At 33.8% G+C, this 24,971-nt stretch overlaps 1 protein-coding gene across 1 annotated transcript; it reads left to right on the top strand.

Annotated features, from left to right (window-relative positions):
• Positions 1-17: 17 nt before the first annotated feature.
• LOC121801220 (kinesin-like protein KIN-14A) lies at positions 18-23,652 on the top strand. The gene is made up of 4 exons (XM_042200669.1): positions 18-150; positions 310-408; positions 498-638; positions 23,324-23,652. Exons 1-4 carry the CDS (start codon positions 34-36, stop codon positions 23,327-23,329), a joined length of 363 nt encoding a protein of 120 aa, XP_042056603.1. The 5' UTR covers positions 18-33; the 3' UTR covers positions 23,330-23,652.
• Positions 23,653-24,971: the final 1,319 nt, after the last annotated feature.

Here is a 24,971-nt window from a genome sequence, read left to right as displayed (position 1 = left end):
ACTGGTCAGCTGGAACTTCTCTCTACAACAATAATGGATGGTTGGATGGCTGGACTTGGTGCTGCCCAGCCTCCGACTACCGATGCTCTTGGACAGCTGTTATCTGAATATGCCAGATGTCTTTATACTTCACAGCTGCAACATTTGAAGGTATGCTCTTACCATTTTCTTTAGATTCCCATCTTTGTGCAGCTACGGACAGAGTGCCATTATCTAGATCTTTTACTTTATGCTTTTTTTATATTGTTTACAGTAATGTGGTTTGTTATGGTTCACATACTGATATCTACGGTTATATTGGCCCATAAGGATATTGCTGGTACTTTGGCGACTGAAGCAGCGGAAGACTCTGCTCAAGTAGCTAAGCTACGTTCAGCTCTTGAATCTGTTGATCACAAGAGAAGAAAGGTCTGTATTATAGCACGCTGGATCTCTTTTTCTTGGTTACCTCACTTCTCAAATACTGAAATTCTGCAAACACTGCTTACTCGAATCAGATTTTACAACAAATGAAAAACGACGCAGAGATGTTAAATTTAGAAAGTGGCGCTGCACCTATTCGGAGTCCTTCCACTTCTGCTGAAGATGCAAGGCTAGTGTCGTTAATCTCCCTCGACAGCATACTGAAGCAAGTCAAGGTTTTTCATCTTTATCCAATTTCTCATCTTTTAACTTTCTAGCAGATGTCGCAGATGCTTCAACTTTTCTGTCATTCATCATGAAGTGTGTTTATAGTGTCTGTATTTTCTGTATGTGTAAGTGTGTGTATTTGTGTAGTACCGGCAGTGGATACATTTTGTGTATTTTGTGTATAGTGTGTGAAGTGCAGTGTGTTTATTGTGTGGGCACTATGAGTATTTTGTATATAAGTGTGTGAATTTTACGTGTAGTTTATAATATGTATTAGTATACTTTGTGTAGTAGTGTAAGTATACTTTGTGTGTAGTGCATGTATATTGTGTATATGGTGTACAGTGGGGGTATATTTTGTTTGTACTGGGCGCATAAAGGGTGTTATTTTTTGTGTACTTTGTTTAGGTATGTTTTTTTTGTGTATAATGTACGAGTATGTATTTTGTATATAGTGTAAGTATTATGTACAATATATGTATTGTGTATGTATGTTTGTTGGGCATGTATTTTGTTTATATGTGCACACCGTAATGTCTTGTGTGGGTATGGTGAGTATAGAATGTGTGTTGCATAGTGCGTGTTTTTTGTATAGTGAGCAACATGTGCATTATATGTATAGTATGTGTGTGTGTTATATTTATATTGTGTTTGTGTATTTTATTTATATCGTGTTTAATGTTTGTAGTGTGTACCATGTGTGAAATTATGTATTTTAATTGTGCATTTGTTGTATAGTGCATAAGTAGTGTATTTTGTATTAGTATTTGTAGTATGTGCCGCATATGTATTGTATGTTTTATAATATTGTGTTTGTGTATTTTATTTATAATGTGTTTAATGTTTGTAGTATGTACCACGTGTGTATTAGTTGCGTATTTTATTTGTGTATTTGTTGTAAAGTGTATAAATAATTTATGTTGTAATAGTATCTGTAGTGTGTGCACAATGTGTGTATGTATTTATGTTGTGCATGTGTTTTGCGTATTTTATTTATAGTGTGTAATATTTGTAGTATGTGCCGAGTATGTACAGTATGTTTTATAATATTTGTATTTAGTTTTTCGTGTACAATGTGTATTGTTTGTTTTATATTTATGTGTTTAATGTGTGTGCATGCATCTTGTGTAGAGTGTGTGTAGTGTAGTGTGTGTATAGCATATTTTGTGTGGACAGTATTTTATCTATAGTGTAAAGTTTTTAATTTTGTATAGTGGTGTTTAGTACGTTTATTTTGTGAATTGTGTAGTATTTTGTATATAATGTGTGTAGTATGTGCGGTTCATATAATGTTTGTTTATTTTGTTTATATTGTGTTTAATATTTGTAATATGTGCCACATATGTATAAATTGTGTATTTTATGTGTATATTTGTTGTATAGTGTATAAATTATGTATTTTATGTGTATATTTGTTGTATAGTGTATAAATTGTGTTTTTTGTGCTACTACCCTTAGTGTGTGCAATGTAGGCATGTATGTTTACATTACATGTGTATTGTATTTTATTTATAGTGTTTAATATTTGTGGATGTATAATGTGAATATAGTGCGCAATGAGTATGAAGTGTGTTTTATTTATATTGTGTTTTTGTATTTATTTATAAAGTATTTAATATTTGTAGTATATGTCATGCATATATCGTGTATTTTATGTGTGCATTTGTTGTGTAGTATATTTAAATTATGTATTTTGTGTACGTAGTGAGTGTGGGTTGTATGTGCAGTCCATTTAGTGCGTAGTATAAATTGTGAATTTTATGCGTAGTATAAATTGGTCTGTAGCGAGTGTGCGTAGTAGGTGCCACGTATGTATAAATTGTGAATTTTATGTATATATTTGCCGGATAGTATATAAATAGAGTATTTTGTTTTAGTATATGTAGCGCAGCGTTTGCAATGTATGTAAGTATCTTTGTTGTACATGTGTTTTGTTTTTGTTTGTATATTTTATTTATAGTATGTCTAGTGGTTGTAGTATGGGCTGCGTATTGAGTGTAGTGTTTTTGTAATGTTTGTATTTTGTATATGTATTTTGTGTACAATGTGTAGTTTTTGTTTAATATGTATGTGTAAAGTGTGCGTATATGTGTGATGTGTAGAGGGAGTGCAATATGTGTTATGTGTTGAGTTGTGTGTGTGTGTGTTTTATTTATATTGTGTTTGTGTATTTTATTTATATCGTGTTTAATGTTTGTAGTGTATACCATGTGTGAAATTGTGTATTTTAATTGTGCATTTGTTGTATAGTTTATAAGAAGTGTATTTTGTATTAGTATTTGTAGTATGTGTTGCATATGTATTGTATGTTTTATAATATTGTGTCTATTGTTTGTTTTTTTTTATATTGTGTTTGTGTATTTTATTTATAACGTGTTTAATGTTTAATGTTTGTAGTATGTACCACGTGTGTATTTGTTGTAGAGTGTATAAATAGTTTATTTTATAATAGTATCTGAAATGTGCACAAGGTGTGTATGTATTTATGTTGTGCATATGTTTTGTGTATTTTATTTATAGTGTAGTATGTGCCGAGTGTGTATAGTATGTTTTATAATATTTATATTTAGTTTTTCGTGTACAATGTATTGTTTGTTTTATATTTATGTGTTTAATGTGTGTGCATGTATCTTGTGTAGTGTGTGTAGTATAGTGTGTGTATTGCATATTTTGTGTAGTGTAGTGTGTGTATTGCATATTTTGTATGGACATTGTGTATTATGTCTATAGTGTAAAGTTTTTATTTTTGTATAGTGGTGTTTAGTATGTTTATTTTGTGAATTGTGTACTAGTGTATATTTTATATATAATGTGTGTAGTATGTGCGATCCATTTAATGGTTGTTTATTTTATTTATATTGTGTTTGTGTATTTTATTTATGTTGTGTTTAATATTTGTAATATGTGCTACGTATGTATAAATTGTGTATTTTATATGTATATTTATTGTATAGTGTATAAATTGTGTATTTTGTGCTACTACTCATAGTGTGTGTAATGTAGGCATGTATGTTTATAGTACATGTGTAGTGCATTTTATTTATAGTGTGTTTAATATTTGTGGTATGTATAGTGTGTATATAGTGCGCAATGTGTATGGAGTTGTGTTTGTGTATTTTATTTATAAAGTATTTAATATTTGTTGTATGTGTCATGTATATATTGTGTATTTTATGTATGCATTTGTTGTATAGTATATTTAAATTGTGTATCTTGTGTACGTAGTGACTGTGGGTTGTATGTGCAGTCCATTTAGTGCGTAGAATAAATTGTGAATTTTATGCGTAGTATAAATTGTCTGTAGTGAGTGTGCATAGTAGGTGCCACGTATGTATAAATTGTGAATTTTATGTATATATTTGTTGTGTAGAATATAAATAGAGTATTTTGTTTTAGTATATGTAGCGTAGCGTTTGCAATGTATGTAAGTGTTATTGTTGTACATGTGTTTTGTGTATGTTTGTATATTTTATTTATAGTATGTTCATTATTCATAGAATGTGCCGCGTACTGAGTGTAGTGTTTTTTTAATGTTTGTATTTTGTATATGTATTTCGTGTACAATGTGTAATTTTTTTTAATATGTATGCGTGTAAAGTGTGCGTATATGTGTGAAGTGCAGAGGGAGTGCAATGTGTGTTATGTGCTATGGTGTACAGTACATAGCATGTATGCAGTGTTATTCATTTTTTACAGTGTCGTTGAGTTGTGTGTGTTTATGTTTTATTTATATTGTGTTTGTATATTTTATTCATATCGTGTTTAATGTTTGTGGTGTGTACAATGTGTGAAATTGTGTATTTTAATTGTGCATTGGTTGTATAGTGTATAAGTAGTGTATTTTGTATTAGTATTTGTAGTATGTGCTGCATATGTATTGTACGTTTTATAATATTGTGTGTATTGTTTGTTTTATTTATATTGTGTTTGTGTATTTTATTTATAACATTTTTAATGTCTGTAGTATGAACCATGTGTGTATTAGTTGTGTATTTTATTTATGCATTTGTTGCAGAGTGTATAAATAGTTTATTTTGTAATAGTATCTGTAGTGTGTGCGCCATAGTTGTATGTATTTATGTTGTGCATGTGTTTTGTGTATTTTATTTATAGTGTGTGTAATATTATTCGTAGTATGTGTCTAGTATGTATAGTATGTTTTATAATATTTGTATTCAGTTTTTCGTGTACAACGTGTATTGTTTGTTTTATATATATGTGTTTAATGTGTGTGCATGTATCTTGTGTAGTGTGTGTAGTGTACTATGTGTATTGCGTATTTTGTATGAACAGTGTGTATTTTGTCTATTGTGTAAAGTTTTTATTTTTGTATAGTGGTGTTTAGTATGTATATTTTGTGAATTGTGTACTACTGTGCATTTTGTATATAATGTGTGTAGTATGTGCGGTCTATTTAATGTTTGTTTATTTAATTTATATTGTCTTTGTATTTTATTTATATTGTGTTTAATATTTGTAATATGTGCCACGTATGTATAAATTATATATTTTATGTGTATATTTGTTGTATAGTGTATAAATTGTGTACTTTGTGCTACTACCCGTAGTGGGTGCAATGTAGGCATGTATGTTTACAGTATATGTGTAGTGTATTTTATTTATAGTGTGTTTAATATTTGTGATATGTATAGTGTGTATATAGTGCGCAATGTGTATGAAGTGTGTTTTATTTATATTGTGTTTGTGTATTTTATTTATAAAGTAGTTAATATTTGTAGTATGTGTAATGTATATATCATGTATATAGTGTGTGCATTTATTGTATAGTATATTTAAATTGTTTATTTTGTGTACGTAGTGAGTGTGGGTTGTATGTGCAGTCCATTTAGTGCGTAGTATAAATTGTGAATTTTATGCGTAGTATAAATTGGTCTGTAGTGAGTGTGCGTAGTAGGTGCCACGCATGTATAAATTGTGAATTTTATGTATATATTTATGTGTAGTATATAAATAGAGTATTTTGTTTTAGTATATGTAGCGTAGCGTTTGCATTGTATGTAAGTATTATTGTTGTACATGTGTTTTCTGTATGTTTGTATATTTTATTTCTAGTATGTTTACTGTTTGTAGTATGTGTCGCGTACTGAGTGTAGTGTTTTTGTAATGTTTGTTTTTTGTATATGTATTTAGTGTACAATGTGTAATTTTTTTTAATATGTATGCGTGTAAAGTGTGCGTATATGTGTGATGTGCAGAGGGAGTGCAATGTGAGTTATGTGCTATGGTGTATAGTACATAGTATGTATGCAGTGTTATTCATTTTTTATAGTGTCGTTGAGTTGTGTGTGTTTGTGTTTTATTTATATTGTGTTTGTGTATTTTATTCATATCGTGTTTTATGTTTGTAGTGTGTACAATGTGTGAAATTGTGTATTTTAATTGTGCATTTGTTGTATAGTGTATAAGAAGTGTATTTTGTATTAGTATTTGTAGTATGTGCTGCATATGTATTGTATGTTTTATAATATTGTGTCTATTGTTTGTTTTTTTTATATTGTGTTTGTGTATTTTATTTATAACGTGTTTAATGTTTAATGTTTGTAGTATGTACCACGTGTGTGTTTGTTGTAGAGTGTATAAATAGTTTATTTTATAATAGTATCTAAAATGTGCACAGGGTGTGTATGTATTTATGTTGTGCATATGTTTTGTGCATTTTATTTATCCTTTGTGTGATTGTGAAAAAGACTTGTTGGATTTGTCTTCTTTATGATATGCAAAAGTCTCGATGGATTGCTTCCTTCCCCTGCTCCGATTTTGTTGTGAGATTGATGTGGGGTTTGTGAAGGGATTATGTGGGGTTTGTGAAGGGAAAATTAGGATATATGATGGTGATGTTTTATGGTGAAAGAAAGTGAGTAAATGTACTGATTTATAAAAGATGGCAAACGTATCTTGCAATTATTCTTGGAGAGAATGTTCACCATATGTGTCAGAGGATGAGGATTTTTTCCACACTTCATTAATGGCTTCATTAATGCAGCATTAATTGCTGCTGATGACACTTGATTCTCACGGATATGCCCTTTTTTTCTTTTTTTTCATTTGTTTATTAATTTAATTATTTGAGGATTTGTTTACTTACTTCATTTAATTTGGTGTAGGTATAATCGATTCAAGTTCGTGGTTGTCCTCGTTGAAGTAACCGATTTTCTTAGAACTCAGGATGTATAGATTAAATTTTTGTTGACTTTTGTTGGATGTATCGGACATAAAGATTTTAAATTTTGGTATCTTATTTATTTATTCATTTAAATGTATTATATTTATGTGTTCTATTCACTTGCCTAATGTCAAAACAAACAACGCCAACGATCTATCGTAATTCGGATTTAATCGCATAAAATTTACTTATATAAATAATCGAGCTATTAATATTTATTATAATAATATCGGTTTAGCAGGTCGTTACATTCTACCCCTCTTAAAAGAAATTTCGTCCCGAAATTTAGGATGTATTTAGACAAAAAGCTTGGGATATTTCTCTTTCATTTTCTCTTCTAGCTCCCATGTTGCTTCTTCTTGTCCGTGGTTTTTCCACAAAACCTTCACTGTAGTAATCGACTTATTCTGAAGCTGCTGCACCTTTCGATCTAGTATTTCTACCGGCTTTTCTTCGTAACTCAGGTCAGGCTTTAGATCGATTTCTTCGTGGCAAACCACATTTTTTGGGTCGAACACGTACCTTCGAAGTTGGGACACGTGGAATACGTTGTGTGCGTTCCCAAAGTTGGGTGATAATGCCAAGCGATATGCTACTAGGCCCACTTCCTCCAGAATTTCATAGGGTCCAATAAATTGTGGTTTTAGCTTACACTTGAGTCCAAATCTGGTTATTCCCTTGGAAGGGGTTACTTTCAAAAAGACCTTCTCTCGAATGTTAAATTTCAATTTGGTTCGACGTTCGTCGCGTAGGAATTTTTTTTGGCGTTTTCTGCAGTGGTCTATGTCTTGCCTCCCATGAGGGTCTCTTGCGAGGAAATATAGAGTTGATCTAACCATTTTAACTTTGATAGGAACTGAATTTGGGATTCCAAGAGAAATATTCGGATCGTTCTTGCTTTGTGTAGGCTCCAAGGTAGCCATGAAAATAAAACGATTATAATTATTTCAATTACGTGAGTGTTTGGTTCACCACAAACTTTCACCAGTAGCTTGCAACAAAGGTTTTCATGAAGTGCAAAGACTAGGCTCAATTGGACTCATTATACTCACTCCCGGAAAAGAAAAGATACAACTTCAAAGAGCTTAAGCTATACCCATAGAGTTTGGGAATCTTATTGTGGGAAGAGCTTGCCAGATGGAATAAATTGCAAAAGTGGGGTATGATGAATAGAATGAAGATGTCAATAATTGGTTGTCAATAAAATAATCAAAATGAACAATGAAGTAGAAAAGTTTCAAGTATCCCCCAGATGATAACAGGAAGACCTGAGATGATTGGTTACAAATGGATTTGAAAAGAAAAGGAAAAACAAACAATTGCAATTTGCTCGACAACACTGTGATAGAAGATCATATAAATGAAATTTTTAGAGTTTATAAGCAGTTCAGGGAACTAACTAATAAAGAGGGCAACAAGAGGAAACTAGCCAAGGGAGAAGCAATGTGCCAGCTTTAACATGGAGCTTGCAGAAAAGCTCGAATCAAGAGACAACAGTCATATTTGAATTAAGAAGATGAGAGTACTCATGTAAAACAAAGAGCTTGTCAATAAGTATGTCTGAAAACACAAATGGTCAAATTAAAAGGTTTAAGGTCTCACCAGATGGCTGCTCCAATATAGTAAGACTGAAAATAATTGGGTTCAAGTGGGTTTGTGAAATACGAATAACAAGGAACTACCCTTTTGGGTCAACAACATCGTGATACTATATCGCGTTAATGAATTCACAAAGTTTATAATCAAATCATGAAAATTAACTAGTAGAGAAGACAACCAGAGCAAACTAGTTCGGGAAGAGAGCAAATTACTTTAGACTTGGAGTTGCTAAATAGCTCAAAGCATGAGTGGGATTAAGAAGAGGTGACTATTCTTTATAAATTAATGAGTGTCAACAAGCACATTTGAAAACACTAAAGATCTACTAATGATCTTTGAAGAATATATTATCATTGAAGAGACAATAGTTTAGGGAAACATGTTCATTCTGAAGGCTATAAATAAAGCAGCTCCGAGTATAGGAGTTTAGTGGCAAGAATTCAGAGAGTTAAAGTATTACTTTTATACAGAATGAGTAAAGAAGGACCGTAGTCACTGGAGGTTATTAGAAAACATGAGGGAGCAAGCTCAAAACTAGAAGTAATGCACAACCTTGACATAGAAAAGGGAAGATAATGACACATAACCTTGTAAAAGAAGTCATTTAATATCTTAATTCAACAAAAGTATTTTGATCAAGAGGGGAATGCGAGAAAAATGAAATTCATGGGAATCCAAGTAAGCGTTGCTGATAAATCTTCTTGGTTAACTAAAATGGTGATACTCCCTTGTTTAATTCTTTATAGAGAATGGTAACTGAGTTATGAGAAACTTTGGTCACAAGCTATTTTTACTTTACGATCACGTCAGATGACCATACGTAGGGATTACGACTCTTTGGTACTCTTGGTTCGTCATAACGCTCATCCTCGTAACACGTCGTTTCTGCTTACTTATATTGTAGAGCTATGTTCTTTATTTACATTGTAATCATATTCTCTTGCTATGTATGTATACATCGCTTAGTTGGATCAAAGGTATGATCCTTTGGAGTGATTGGATTGTCAAGAAAGACAATGGCTAACTCAGATTATTCATGTCATTAGGACGTAGAAAGTGGCATCCAACCCCTACCATCTTTCTAGAAACATCGTTTTGTTCTATGTTGGATTACTTTTCTCGTGGCGAAGTTTCTTTCTTATCGCGTCTGTTTCTTTTCGTCGCTCGGGAAAGCGAGAAATGTTCATACTGTATTTCTAAGTTCGAGTTCATATTGTGTTCTAGAAGGAACGCATAACTAAGTATTCTAAGTTCTTGGAAATTTCGATTTCCCTATTCTAGCAACATGATTCAATGACTACTCAAGAATAGGTATCATTTCACAAACTCAAAAAGAGACATCATTTCAACAATTGGTACCAGACTCGCATACTTTATACTTTCATATTTCAGTACCTTTTTCCATTTAGCCAAGAAAAGACATACTAACTCTTTCTTTAAGCATGCTTCCAAATCAAGAAACATCAACTCTTTCTTTAAACTTGGTATTTTCATCTGTTCACTCAGATTAACTGCATGAGTTATTTCTCCATTTCAAACTTTTAAACATCTTGACTTTCTTAAAAAAAAAAAAAAAACAAGTTACCTTTTTCCTCGTTGAGCGCGATTGGTGGGAGTGCTAAGAACATTTTCATCGATTAGACAGTCTAGTGGAACAAGGCTAGACCAAAGATTTTCAAAGAAGACTCTCGGGTTCAGAGCGAGAAAGAATGCTCTGATACCACTCTGTCACGACCGCATTTTCTAAGGATAGAAAACACGGTTGATCGCGACCTAGGGGAGGACTAAAGAAGCGGGCAAGAAAGGGGAAAAACAACACAACTCGACCATAGCTCCAAACAAATGGGAAAAGCTCGAAATAAAATCAGAGTTTTGAACAAAATAGACCTGAGTCTTTTAAGATGCACAACGGAAGCAAATGAACGCGGTTCCATGTATGAAGACATGAACCTCCGAGAGTCAAAATCTGACTGAATTAAATGTCTTGTCCCAATAGCACTTCCTCCACCACTTCGCTGCTCAACCTGCACATTTAAAAATATATGCAGGGCTGAGTACAAAAAGTACTTAGTGAACACATTGCCGAAAATTACACATATACATTTGAAAATATTGTCAAGCCATCATCACAGTAACACTCGGGGTGTTGTTGAAAAGACCCGAGCTTACTAAAAATATCACATTGGGTTGCAACCCCTTTTTCCGGTACTTAGCCATATCTGATCACATTGTGCCGTCGAGATGGTGTTCTCGCACGGTCACCTTCTCTGCCCATCATGTCAGAGGTATTCTTGTACCGGGAAGTTGGCCACCTTCCACGGTCACCTTCTCTGCCCAACATTTCAGAGGTATTCTTGTGCCGGGAAGGTGGCTACCTTCCACGGTCACCTGCTCTGCCCAACATGTCAGAGGTAGCTTGTGTACACTAGTCCGAGCGGGGACACCACCCTCACTAGGACCCGAATTCGACTTATATCATCATTCATAATTCCTTTGGCCTTAGCCAAACAGATAGGCATCATACAAAAATATTTATGGCAAGACAACATCTTTAAGAATCACGAACATGTGTTCGTGTTTTCATAAAATACAATTTGTATTTTTCGTATAAGAAAGCTCACCTTGATCGTTTAGTTCCCTTAACTTGAAATTCTCGCTCCAACTTTAACATGCAAAGATACCCTTTTGGAACATAAAAAGAAAAATAATAATATATACTAATTAGACTTCAAGAAACTCTTAAAATTTAATAGGAAAGTAATAGGAATGTATGCCTCCTAATTAAGCCCTTTTCATTTTCACTGTTCTTTAAGAAATTCCAAAAAAACTCATATATTAATGAGATCCTTCTTCCATAATTAATTTGGAGCGTGCTAGATTACCGGAATTTGATTTCTTCCCAAAAGATATTATTTTATAAACTGGTCTAGGACTCCTTAATATTTTCGGCCCAAAAGATAAGTGAATTTCGAAATCGGGTCTTGATTCAATTATTTACTGCAGCCCCAATTATTAGAAGAGTTGGGCTCTAATTTATATTCGCATAGCCTAATTCTAATTAAATTAGGGCCCCAAACCACTTAAATCATTAGCCCAAGAAGAACTAGCCCAACCCTTAGCCCAATTAAAGAAAACCTAAGTTAAAACCCAAGTCTTCTTCTTCTTCCCTCATTCGACAAAATGCACAGCCTCCCTCCCCTCTCTCTCGTCGCCGCCGATCCGCCACCCTGCCAGCGCCGCCGCTCCGGCGGCGTCCCTCTCCTCCCTCTCGTCTCTCTCCCTCTCTCTCTTCTCTTCCCTCTTCACCGTCGCGCCGCCATCCCCCTCTGTCTTTCTCCCGATCCGCCGCCGTCGCCGTGCATGCACAGGCGGCGGCTTCGTCGCCCTCCTCCCGGAAGTCCGCCGTCTGCACGCTCCCCCTCTCTCTCATCCGGTCGGTCTCTCTCTCCCTCTCTAGCCCCACGCCGCCGCCACCTCTGAGAGCTTCCCCAACCGCCGACGCCGATTCCCATCAGGTAGGGGTGGTCAGAATATTTGTTCATCTATTTCTTCTCTTTTCTTTTGTTTAATCCTCAAAGATTACATTTTTAATCTAAACCTTGTTAGTTCAACCTTTTCAGATTTTAAAGGAATGGAACCAGTGATGATTTTCGGAGCGTGGGCTGTCTATTGCCGACGATGGAGTGCCGAGCTTGCTATCGGAATCCGGCAGATTCATCTTCTAAGGTAAGTTCCTATCATCTTTTGGATATTTGCCATTCTTATGCTGAGAGGCTATAGCAAACAACTATGTTCTTGATTAGCTAATTGTGTATGTGCAACATATTGGGTATTATGGTTTGGGCAGATGATATGTAATGTTTCAATATGTGGGAAAAGTGAGATGTGGGTACTCACCTTTATGTGATTGTGAAAAAGACTTGTTGGATTTGTCTTCTTTATGATATGCAAAAGTCTCGATGGATTGCTTCCTTCCCCTGCTCCGATTTTGTTGTGAGATTGATGTGGGGTTTGTGAAGGGATTATGTGGGGTTTGTGAAGGGAAAATTAGGATATATGATGGTGATGTTTTATGGTGAAAGAAAGTGAGTAAATGTACTGATTTATAAAAGATGGAAAACGTATCTTGCAATTATTCTTGGAGAGAATGTTCACCATATGTGTCAGAGGATGAGGATTTTTTCCACACTTCATTAATGGCTTCATTAATGCAGCATTAATTGCTGCTGATGACACTTGATTCTCACGGATATGCCCTTTTTTTCTTTTTTTTTCATTTGTTTATTAATTTAATTATTTGAGGATTTGTTTACTTACTTTATTTAATTTGGTGTAGGTATAATCGATTCAAGTTCGTGGCTGTCCTCGTTGAAGTAACCGATTTTCTTAGAACTCAGGATGTATAGTTTAAATTTTTGTTGGACTTTTGTTGGATGTATCGGACATAAAGATTTTAAATTTTGGTATCTTATTTATTTATTCATTTAAATGTATTATATATATGTGTTCTATTCACTTGCCTAATGTCAAAACAAACAACGCCAACGATCTATCGTAATTCGGATTTAATCGCATAAAAGTTACTTATATAATAATCGAGCTATTAATATTTATTATAATAATATCGGTTTAGCGGGTCGTTACACTTACTCTACGAAGAAATAGGTCAATTTCATAAATCCAGTTATGACGGAACTTCAATTACCGAGTGGAATATTGATGGAAAACCTGAATATGAAATTCTCAATACTTTACAAGAAATGGGAATGGCAAAGATGTCGTATAGATACGCATGTATTTCTGAAAAAGAAGCTTTTGTCCTCCTTGTTAATGGCTTTACAGGTCAACTTAAAAATTGGTAGGATAACGCTTTAAGTTTGGAAAGCTTAAACAACCTTAGGTGTCCTTTCTTATCTGATTACAGATGGTACAAAGATGTCTTTTTAACTCATGTCCTCAAGAGAAGTGACTGTAACCAAGCCTTTTGGAAAGAAAGATTCATAGCAGGATTACCTAAACTTTTTAGCGAAAGAATAATACAAAAACTCAAAAATGATATTAACTCTGAAAACATCCCTTTCGAAAATATAACGTTTGGCCAATTATTTGCTTTTGTCAAAAAAGAAGGGCTAGCCTTTTGTATGGAAATAAAAATACAGAACAAATATAGAAAAGACAAACAAAAGGAGAAAAATGAATTAGGATGTTTCTGTGAAATGTTCGGGATCGAAAAAATTGAAGCTCCTTCTTCTAAGATCAAAAGGAAAACTAGAACATTCAAAAAAGAATCGCAAAGGCAAGATAATTACAAACCACCCCAAGGTAATTTTAGAAGAACAAAACCTATAAGAAAATTTAAACCAACTAATAATAAAGATAGAAATGAAATAAAATGTTGGTACTGCAAAAATCGGGTCACACTGAAGACCAATGTTGGAAGAAAAAGAAGAAAAACATTAGGTTATTAAGTAAACAAATTAATAACATGTTAAGAGAAGAAAATAATTCCTCAAACTCAGAAAATGAGTCAGAAATTGAAGAAATTCAAAACATTTTTTAAAGTAGTAATTATCATAGTAGTGTTGAAAATGAAAAGGATATTTGCAAAATTTGCGTCAATGTCATTTCCAAAGAAAATAAAGAAGCAATTCTTGATCTTGTCCATCAAATTCCTGACACTGAAACAAGGGATGAATATCTCAATAAGTTAAAAGACTTAATTCTTGAGGAACCTTCTACTTCCAAAAAGATTAATATCAAGGAACAATTTAGTTTAAACAAACTGTGGGATAAATATCCTTATCAAAGTATATCAAAACAAATAACAACGAAAGACCTCCAGAGTGAGATTAACAATCTTAAGAAACAAATTAATAAAGAATTTTATGGATTAAAAGAAAAGAATTTTGAGTTGGAAACAAGACTTTCTGTCATTGAGAATAATGCAGAAGTAAATAATTGGGAAAATTCGGAACAAGATTCAGCAAATAACTCCACAAAAGTCATCCAAGAGGTAATTTATCAAAAATGGCATGTTAACATAACTCTTGTTATAAATGATTTCAAAACTAATATTATAACATAATTAGAGAGGGAATTGTTCCTACTAAATATTGCGATAAAACCAAAGAAAAACTTTGTACAGCCAATAATAACCCTTTGAGAATTAGATACAAACTCTCCAAAGCCCATATCTGTAATGAAGGATATTGTTTCAAAAATATTTTCACAATTGTTGAAGATATTACTTATAATATGATTCTAGGAACACCCTTCCTAACTCAAATCTATCCCTTCTATGTCGATGATAATGGCATCACTATCAATGTCCAAGGAAGAAAAATAAAATTTAAATTCCTTTCTCCTATTCTAAAACAAGAAATCCTTAATCTTCAAAATAGCTCTATTTTTAGACAGATCAATAAGATAACCCAGAAACAAAAACAAATAGGCTATCTAAAAGAAGAAATTCCTTTCCAAAGGATTAAAGAGCAACTCGAAACTTCTAAATTTACTTCAAAAATTAAAGAAATAGAAATCAATTTTATCCAAAAGGTTTGTAATGAATTCCCAAATGCTTTCTGGGAAAGAAAACACCATGTGATTTATTTACCTTATGAAGAAGGTTTTCATGAAAGTAAAATTCCTACGAAATCAAGGCTCATTCAAATGAACCAAGAACTTCTTGAAGTTTTTAAAAAAGAAATTAAAGACTTATTAGATAAAAACCGTATTAGGCCTTCAAATTCTCCATGGAGCTGTTCAGCTTTTTATGTTATGAAACAGGCAGAATTAGAAAGAGGAACTCCCAGACTGGTTATTAATTACAAACCTCTCAATGCGGTTTTACAATGGATTAGACATCCAATCCCAAATAAGAGAGACCTCATAAATAGACTTTATAGTTCCAAAATATTCTCCAAATTCGATCTTAAGTCAGGATTCTGGCAAATTCAAATTGCTGAGAAGGATAGATATAAGACAACTTTCACAGTTCCCTTTGGACATTATGAATGGAATGTAATGCCCTTTGGTTTAAAAAATGCCCCCTCTGAATTCCAAAAGATCATGAATGACATTTTAAATCCATATAGTCAATTCTGCATTGTCTATATTGATGATGTTCTCGTCTTTTCTCAAGATCTTGACCAGCACATAAGACATTTAGGAATTTTCCTAAAGACTATAGAGAAAAATGGTTTAGTCATCTCCACCCCAAAGATGAAACTCTTTCAAACTAATATTAGGTTCCTAGGTTACGAGATTGACAAAGGGACCTTTAGACCCATCAGTAGGTCTATTACCTTCACAGACAAATTTCCTAATGAATTTAAAGATAAAACCCAATTGCAAAGGTTCTTAGGATGTTTGAACTACATCTCAGATTTCTTTCCCAACCTTAGAGAAACTTGTAAACCTCTTTATCAAAGGCTTAAGAAAAACCCCTCAAATTGGACAGAAGAACATACTAATGTTGTCAAAACTATCAAACAACAAGTCAAGACTCTTCCATGTCTTGGCATCCCCAATCCAGAAGCCTTTATGATCATTGAAACAGACGCTTCGAACATTGGTTACGGAGGAATTTTAAAACAAAGATTAGATTCAAAAGAAAATCTTGTCAGGTACCATTCTGGTATCTAGAATAATGCACAGATAAATTATTCCGTTATTAAAAAGAAATCTTATCCATCGTTTTATGCATCCAAAAATTCCAAGATGACCTTTACAACAAAAAATTCTTAAAGTTAAATGGTGGGCTAAGTTAAATGATGACCTTTACATCCAAAAAATTTTTGCCTGGGATTTTAATTTTGAAAAAATCTTTCCAGATCCTACTCCTTTCTCCTTGACAAGGGTCTATAAATTAAATGGTGGGCTAAGTTCCAAAATCATATTGGAGCTGAATCTGCTGTCAAACAATTTTTCACCACTAGTGAAAAGGTGATTTTCCAAAAGGACAAGAAAGAGAAGAGTAAGGCAGAAAGAACAAAGAATGCCAATACCTCGGAGCCAAATAATTTTCTGGAAAACCTTCCAGAACATATCAAGAAAGATTTCTTTGATTTTATGGCTCAAAAGTCTGTCTCTTCAAAATCCAGGTCTGAAGAATCGGTCTCTTGTGATCCTATTGGGGGTCAGGACCCCTTTGATTTTTGATGACAGGTTTCTTTAGAAAGAAGAATATTGAAGCCTATTCTAGGTTTCTCATTGATAATATCAAGATTGATACCGAAAAGGTTATCTCCCTTTCAGAGATTGCAAAGATTGTTCTTGAAGTCCCTCCGGAAGAAATGGATTTTCCATTTCTAAGAGAAGCCATTGATGACATTTTTCATAGAATCAAAAGGATGAAAAGAACTCTCAAAATTATCTCCATTATTACTGCAGCCTGACCGATGCATCCTTTCCAACGGTTCGATTTTAGATCAGAACTCAGATGGCTCCAGGCAGCAATTCTTAATGAAGAAAGATGTTTGGAAGAAATGTACAAATACCGAATAAGAAGAAATCATCATATGGATTTCTACCATGATAATGAAGAATGGAGACGTTGCCAATACATCAAGAATTGTAAAGATAAGATTCAGCGGATTAACATCATATTGGCTGCATAATTACTTTATGAGCCACCTTCTTCAAAAAAGCTCTCCTCTCAAAAGTAAAAAATGACGGCTACTCCAGAAGAAATCACCACGTAGCCACTCTTTTGTAAATAACTGTTTGTAATAGTTTTCCCACTATGTAAATTATTGTGTTTTACGTCACTGCTTACGTTTCTGTAAGATACTGTACTCCTATGTAGTCGGGGTTGTTGGCTATAAATAAGAGGTTTTCTAGGAAGAGAAGCACACCGGTTACTGATCTCAGAACCATTGCTCTTCTCCCTCCTTCCCTCTGTTACCTTAAAGTTTAATCCAAAGTTGGTTTTCAAAATCTCTTTTGTTTCATACTGTTTTCTTTCATTATGCAAACTGTTTCCAATATGTCATTTATACTCCATATGTTGTTTAATAACGGAATAATTTATCATAAAATTTTGATCACAAACAATACGGTTCTGACCAATACGTTATTACACAACAAGGCTTCTGCCAATACGTGTTCTAACAACAAGGTTTTACCAACAAGTTTGGTGATTCAAAGCTATCAAGAAATAACATGTATATATCGTGTATATTATGTGTGCATTTATTGTATAGTATATTTAAATTGTGTATTTTGTGTACGTAGTGAGTGTGGGTTGTATGTGCAGTCCATTTAGTGCATAGTATAAATTGTGAATTTTATGCGTAGTATAAATTGGTCTGTAGTGAGTGTGCATAGTAGGTGCCACGTATGTATAAATTGTGAATTTTATGCATATATTTGTTGTGTAGTATATAAATAGAGTATTTTGTTTTAGTATATGTAGCGTAGCGTTTGCAATGTATGTAAGTATTATTATTGTTCATGTGTTTTGCGTATGTTTGTATATTTTATTTATAGTAGGTTTACTGTTTGTAGTATGTGCCGCGTACTGAGTGTAGTGTTTTTGTAATGTTTGTTTTTTGTATATGTATTTAGTGTACAATGTGTAATTTTTTTTTAATATGTATGCGTGTAAATTGTGCGTATATGAATGATGTGCAGAGTGAGTGCAATGTGTGTTATGTGCTATGGTGTATAGTGCATAGTATGTATGCAGTGTTATTCATTTTTTATAGTGTCGTTGAGCTGTGTGTGTTTGTGTTTTATTTATATTGAGTTTGTGTATTTTATTCATATCGAGTTTAATGTTTGTAGTGTGTACAATGTGTGGAATTGGGTATTTTAATAGTGCATTTGTTGTATAGTGTATAAGTAGTGTATTTTGTATTAGTATTTGTAGTATGTGCCGCATATGTATTGTACGTTTTATACTATTGTGTGTATAGTTTGTTTTAATTATATTGTGTTTGTGTATTTTATTTATAAAATTTTTAATGTCTATAGTATGAACCACGTGTGTATTAGTTGTGTATTTTATTTTTGCATTTGTTGCAGAGTGTATACAATAGTTTATTTTGTAATAGTATCTGTAGTGTGTGCACAATGTGTGTATGTATTTACGTTGTGCATGTGTTTTGTGTATTTTATTTATAGTGTGTGTAATATTATTCGTAGTATGTGTCGAGTATGTATAGTATGTTTTATAATATTTGTATTTAGTTTTTCGTGTACAGTGTGTATTGTTTGTTTTATATTTATGTGTTTAATGTGTGTGCATGTATCTTGTGTAGTGTGTGTAGTGTAGTGTGTGTATTGCGTATTTTGTAAGGACAGTGTGGATTTGGTCTACAGTGTAAAGTTTTTATTTTTGTATAGTGGTGTTTAGTATGTTTATTTTGTGAATTGTGTACTACTGTGTATTTTGTATATAATGTGTGTAGTATGTGCGGTACATTTAATGTTTGTTTATTTAATTTATATTGTGTTTGTATTTTATTTATATTGTGTTTAATATTTGTAATATGTGCCACGTATGTATAAATTATATATTTTATGTGTATATTTGTTGTATAGTGTATAAATTGTGTACTTTGTGCTACTACCAGTAGTGTGTGCAATGTATGCATGTATGTTTACAGTACATGTGTAGTGTATTTTATTTATAGTGTGTTTAATATTTGTGATATGTATAGTGTGTGTATATTGCGCAATGTGTATGAAGTGTTTTTTATTTATATTGTGTTTGTGTATTTTAGTTATAAAGTAGTTAATATTTGTAGTATGTGTAATGTATATATCATGTATATAGTGTGTGCATTTATTGTATAGTATATTTAAATTGTGTAATTTGTGTACGTAGTGAGTGTGGGTTGTATGTGCAGTCCATTTAGTGCGTAGTATAAATTGTGAATTTTATGTGTAGTATAAATTGTCTGTAGTGAGTTTGCGTAGTAGGTGCCACGTATGTATAAATTGTGAATTTTATGTATATATTTGTTGTGTAGTATATAAATAGAGTATTTTGTTTAAGTATATGTAGCGTAGCGTTTGCAATGTATGTAAGTATTATTGTTGTACATGTGTTTTGTGTATGTTTGTATATTTTATTTATAGTATGTTTACTCTTTGTAGTATGTGCCGCGTACTGAGTGTAGTGTTTTTGTAATGTTTGTTTTTTGTATATGTATTTAGTGTACAATGTGTAATTTTTTTTTAATATGTATGCGTGTAAATTGTGCGTATATGAATGATGTGCAGAGTGAGTGCAATGTGTGTTATGTGCTATGGTGTATAGTGCATAGTATGTATGCAGTGTTATTCATTTTTTATAGTGTCGTTGAGCTGTGTGTGTTTGTGTTTTATTTATATTGAGTTTGTGTATTTTATTCATATCGAGTTTAATGTTTGTAGTGTGTACAATGTGTGGAATTGTGTATTTTAATAGTGCATTTGTTGTATAGTGTATAAGTAGTGTATTTTGTATTAGTATTTGTAGTATGTGCCGCATATGTATTGTACGTTTTATAATATTGTGTGTACGGCAGAGTGTATAAAATAGTTTATTTTGTAATAGTATCTGTAGTGTGTGCACAATGTGTGTATGTATTTATGTTGTGCATGTGTTTTGTGTATTTTATTTATAGTGTGTGTAATATTATTCGTAGTACGTGTCGAGTATGTATAGTATGTTTTATAATATATGTATTTAGTTTTTCGTGTACAGTGTGTATTGTTTGTTTTATATTTATGTGTTTAGTGTGTGTGCATGTATCTTGTGTAGTGTGTGTAGTGTAGTGTGTGTATTGCGTATTTTGTATGGACAGTGTGTATTTTGTCTATAGTGTAAAGTTTTTATTTTTGTATAGTGGTGTTTAGTATGTTTATTTTGTGAATTGTGTACTAGTGTGTATTTTGTATATAATATTTGTAGTATGTGCGGTCCATTTAATGTTTGTTTATTTAATTTATATTGTGTTTGTATTTTATTTATATTGTGTTTAATATTTGTAATATGTGTCACGTATGTATAAATTATATATTTTATGTGTATATTTATTGTATAGTGTATAAATTGTGTACTTTGTGCTACTACCAGTAGTGTGTGAAATGTATGCATGTATGTGTACAGTACATGTGTAGTGTATTTTATTTATAGTGTGTTTAATATTTGTGATATGTATAGTGTGTATATAGTGCGCAATGTGTATGAAGTGTTTTTTATTTATATTGTGTTTGTGTATTTTAGTTATAAAGTAGTTAATATTTGTAGTATGTGTAATGTATATATCATGTATATAGTGTATGCATTTATTGTATAGTATATTTAAATTGTGCATTTTGTGTACGTAGTGAGTGTGGGTTGTATGTGCAGTCCATTTAGTGCGTAGTATAAATTGTGAATTTTATGCGTAGTATAAATTGTCTGTAGTGAGTGTGCGTAGTAGGTGCCACGTTTGTATAAATTGTGAATTTTATGTATATATTTGTTGTGTAGTATATAAATAGAGTATTTTGTTTTTGTATATGTAGCGTAGCGTTTGCAATGTATGTAAGTATTATTGTTGTACATGTGTTTTGCGTATGTTTGTATATTTTATTTATAGTATGTTTACTGTTTGTAGTATGTGCCGCGTACTGAGTGTAGTGTTTTTGTAATGTTTGTTTTTTGTATATGTATTTAGTGTACAATGTGTAATTTTTTTTAATATGTATGCGTGTAAAGTGTGCGTATATGAGTGATGTGCAGAGGGAGTGCTATGGTGTATAGTACATAGTATGTATGCAGTGTTATTCATTTTTTATAGTGTCGTTGAGTTGTGTGTGTTTGTGTTTGTGTATTTTATTTATATCGTGTTTAATGTTTGTAGTGTGTACCATGTGTAACACGCACACACACAATTAAATAGCGTTATTCATCTCCAATTTCTCCAATTAACAATCCTCGTTTGACTTCAGTTGCCCTTGAATAATTTCTCCTTTGAAAATAAATAGCGTAACACGCTAATTAGTACTTGAACTATTTTTTTGAGAAAAGAATGCATGCATCCTATAGGATAACATCTATCTCTTAGTCTCAACTTATATGATTTTTCTTAAACCTAACTCGGCTTCACTGCGCCGGTCGGCCCTTCACGTCTCACATTAATATTTTCCATCCTCGGTAACCCAATAATTTATTCGGGATCAATTAAGCTCCCAGCTTAATTCCTTAAATAATTCCCAACCAGACAAAATAAATTCTCAAGCCCAACGATTATTCTCGGCCCGAATGCCAAATTAATTTGGAGTCCCTATTCAATTAGCCCAATTATTAATTTCATCAAGTGGCCCAACAACTAATTTATACTTCCTCCATACTCCATGAATCGGCCCATTCTTGGTGAATTTCCTTGGCCCAAGAGTTAAAATGAAGTCCATATTTTAGTGGCCCAATTCCAATTAATTAAGAAGGCACAAAGCCAGGCTCCTTATCACCACCCGTCGATTTCTCCCCTCTGCCAAATCCCCAAATCAATTTCTCTTCCAAATCCTTAATTTCATACTGCTGCCTATCCCCTTTCTGCTTTCTCATCTCGACGTAACTCCCGGCGAGGATCAGTCATCGTTGCTCACGCCTTCCTCCGGCGCTTCTCTCTCTATCTCACGCATTCCCTTGTTTCCCCTTTCTCGGACTTCAGGAACCTCCCACAGTCTGGAGATTTTCGATATAAGTGGGGTGTAGCGCCGCCACTGCCTCCGACTTCTCGCCGCCGGTTCTCCCTTCCAATCGGCGGATTTACCGATGTTGGGGGGGGGGAGGCGTCGCCTCTTCCCTCCCCTGTCCCGTCGGAACGCCATCTCGACGGATGCCGGGTCTCCGTCGGTTTATCTCCGCGCGACGGCCGAACCTCCTCAGTCGAGCTCTCCGCCCTAGTCGGAGGCCGTCGATGCTTCGCGAGGTTCCCGCTGCTGCCGCTGTTCGGGCGGGACTCAAGGCTCCTCACCGTCGTTCGTGCGATTTCTCCAGCGGTGTTGCCGCTTCCGCGTCATAAAGCTAAGTCACATCCCCCTTCCCCCGTTGTTTCGTTGTCGTCGTTACTCAGTTACTATGCTTGCTCTTGTTTTGTTGTAAGTTGGGCAGTAGCTATGTGAGATTGTGATCTTGACGATTGAGTGTATTGTGTGATCTACTGTGGTGGCCTGCACCTCTCGCTAAGGCTAAGTTCTTCCGTTTTCTTGGCTTAAGCAGCCCTTATTGTTTTGTGGCATACTTGGTTATTGAGGCTGAGCCTATGTGATACTTGTTCATGTTGTCGTGGATATCTTATCGAGTTCTATACTCGGCTAACTATCGTTCTAACATGATGCAAGAGAGGGTATGGGGGTGTTTGTCGTTACCTCTGCCTGGGGTGTTCCCTTCGGCTGCCGGACTGCTCTCTCGCCCTTGTCCACACTTGTTCCTCTTCCTTCCCCTCGGCTGCACTCTTGCTACGTGAATTTTGAGTGCTCGAAAATGGGGAGGGAGAAGGTGGTGAACGGCTGTTTATATAGCCCCCCTCTCTTGGCACTTTGTGCCGATTTTTGGGAGGTTGTGATGCTATTTTGGGGCTCTTTCTTAGCTTCCTTTCGAGCTTTGTGATAATGTTGTTCTTATTAGATTGGTGAATATTTGGGGCTGCTCTCCTTGGCTGTTCTTCCAGCCTTGGTGATGGGAAAGAGGCTCTGATTCATGTTCATTTTGTGCATGAACATAGGGCTCATTCTACCATGCTCATTTGTTCTAACTTCTACTTTGATGAAAGATGAGAATGTGACAAAATGGCTGATTTCACTGCCTAAAAAGGCAGCGTCTTGGCTGTACAAATCAGCCTGCTTCCTCTCCATTTTCATTCAAGCTCTCCCCTCCCTCCCTTCTCTCATGAGTACATTTTCTAACCCCATTTTGTGCTATCTTTGCAGGTTTAGGGGCTGCACATTTGGAGTGTTGTGGGGGCTGGAAATCGAGAAGATGTGGAGGAAGACAAGAGATGAGATTTACTACATCACTCACTTACTTGTCTTATTGCTAAGTTTAGCAATTGTTGAAGCATTAGGTTTGGAGTAGCTCTTGACCAAGCCCTAGTTTAGCCATTAGTTGAAGTTGGCTCCTTTCAAAGCTTAGAGTAGGATTAGTTGTTACGTTGTTCTCATCGTGTGGAAATCGAGGCATGCACCACTTGTATTTCCATCATTCTTGTAATAATACTCCTCAAAGTATTTATCTAATAAAAGTATATCTTTCACTTTTATCCTTGAAGTAATTTAATGCACTTTGTTTTTCCCTTGACAATAGTATTTAATTTATTCCGAAGTCAGATATTACAACGAAAATTTTACGTCCTCTCAACGAGAATTAGTCAATCTGATATCCCGGTTTATCTAAAAAGAAAGGATGAAATTTCGTAGTATGTGCCGAGTATGTATAGTATGTTTTATAATATTTGTATTTAGTTTTTTATGTACAGTGTGTATTGTTTGTAGGGATGTCAATCGGGCCAGCCCACCGGGTTTCGGGCCAACCCTATTCGGGTTGCGGGTCAATCGGGTGCGGGCTAATCGGGCTGTTGTTTTTCCGGGTTATAAAAGTTCAACCCTAACCCTAAAAGCTCGGGTTTCGGGCTAGCCCATCGGGTTAATCGGGTTGCTATCGATAAAATTAACATGCGACCAATCCAATAAATAATGGTGAAAATTAGTTATATTTATAAAATGTAAAATATTTAATTATTATAAATTTGAGATATATGCTTAAACTCAAACATAAACATGATCAAATACTAATATTTGAGATTTATGCAAAATAAAGCATAAACAAGAAATTTTAACGCATGTTTAGAAATTTAAATATATTTTTAGTGAATTTGAAGTATCTAATTCATTTATCTATTATTATATTAATAAAAACTTAACATATAATTTATATATTTAATATATAAAATGGAAAGTTATTTTTTCAGTAATCTATATTATAAAATAATCAATGAAGTGTCGAATTAGAGTCAAACAAATAGAACAATATAAATTTTATCGGGTTTCCGGGCCAGCCCATCGGGTTTTCGGGTCTGGCCCTAACGGGTTGCGGGTTAATCGGGTGCGGGCTAATCGGGCTGTAATTTTATCGGGCTAGAAATTTTCAGCCCTAACCCTATAAATTTGGCGGGCTATTCGGGCCAGCCCACGGGTTGCGGGCTAAATTGACATCCCTAATTGTTTATTTTATATTTATGTGTTTAATGTGTGTGCATGTATCTTGTGTAGTGTGTATTGCGTATTTTATGTAGTGTAGTGTGTGTATTGTCTATAGTGTAAAGTTTTTATTTTTGTATAGTGATGTTTAGTATGTTTATTTTGTAAATTGTGTACTAGCGTGTATTTTGTATAACGTGAGTGGTATGTGAGGTCCATTTAATGTTTGTTTATATTGTGTTTGTGTATTTTATTTATGTTGTGTTTAATATTTGTAATATGTGCCACGTATGTATAAATTGTGTATTTTATATGTATATTGTTGTATAGTGTATAAATTGTGTATTTTGTGCTACTACCCGTAGTGTGTGCAATGTAGGCA

Source organism: Salvia splendens, chromosome 4 (assembly GCF_004379255.2).
Source record: "Salvia splendens isolate huo1 chromosome 4, SspV2, whole genome shotgun sequence".
Classification (NCBI taxonomy): Eukaryota; Viridiplantae; Streptophyta; class Magnoliopsida; order Lamiales; family Lamiaceae; genus Salvia; species Salvia splendens.
The sequence above is the reverse complement of the archived record's forward strand: the minus strand, read 5'-3'. Positions and strand labels throughout refer to the sequence as shown.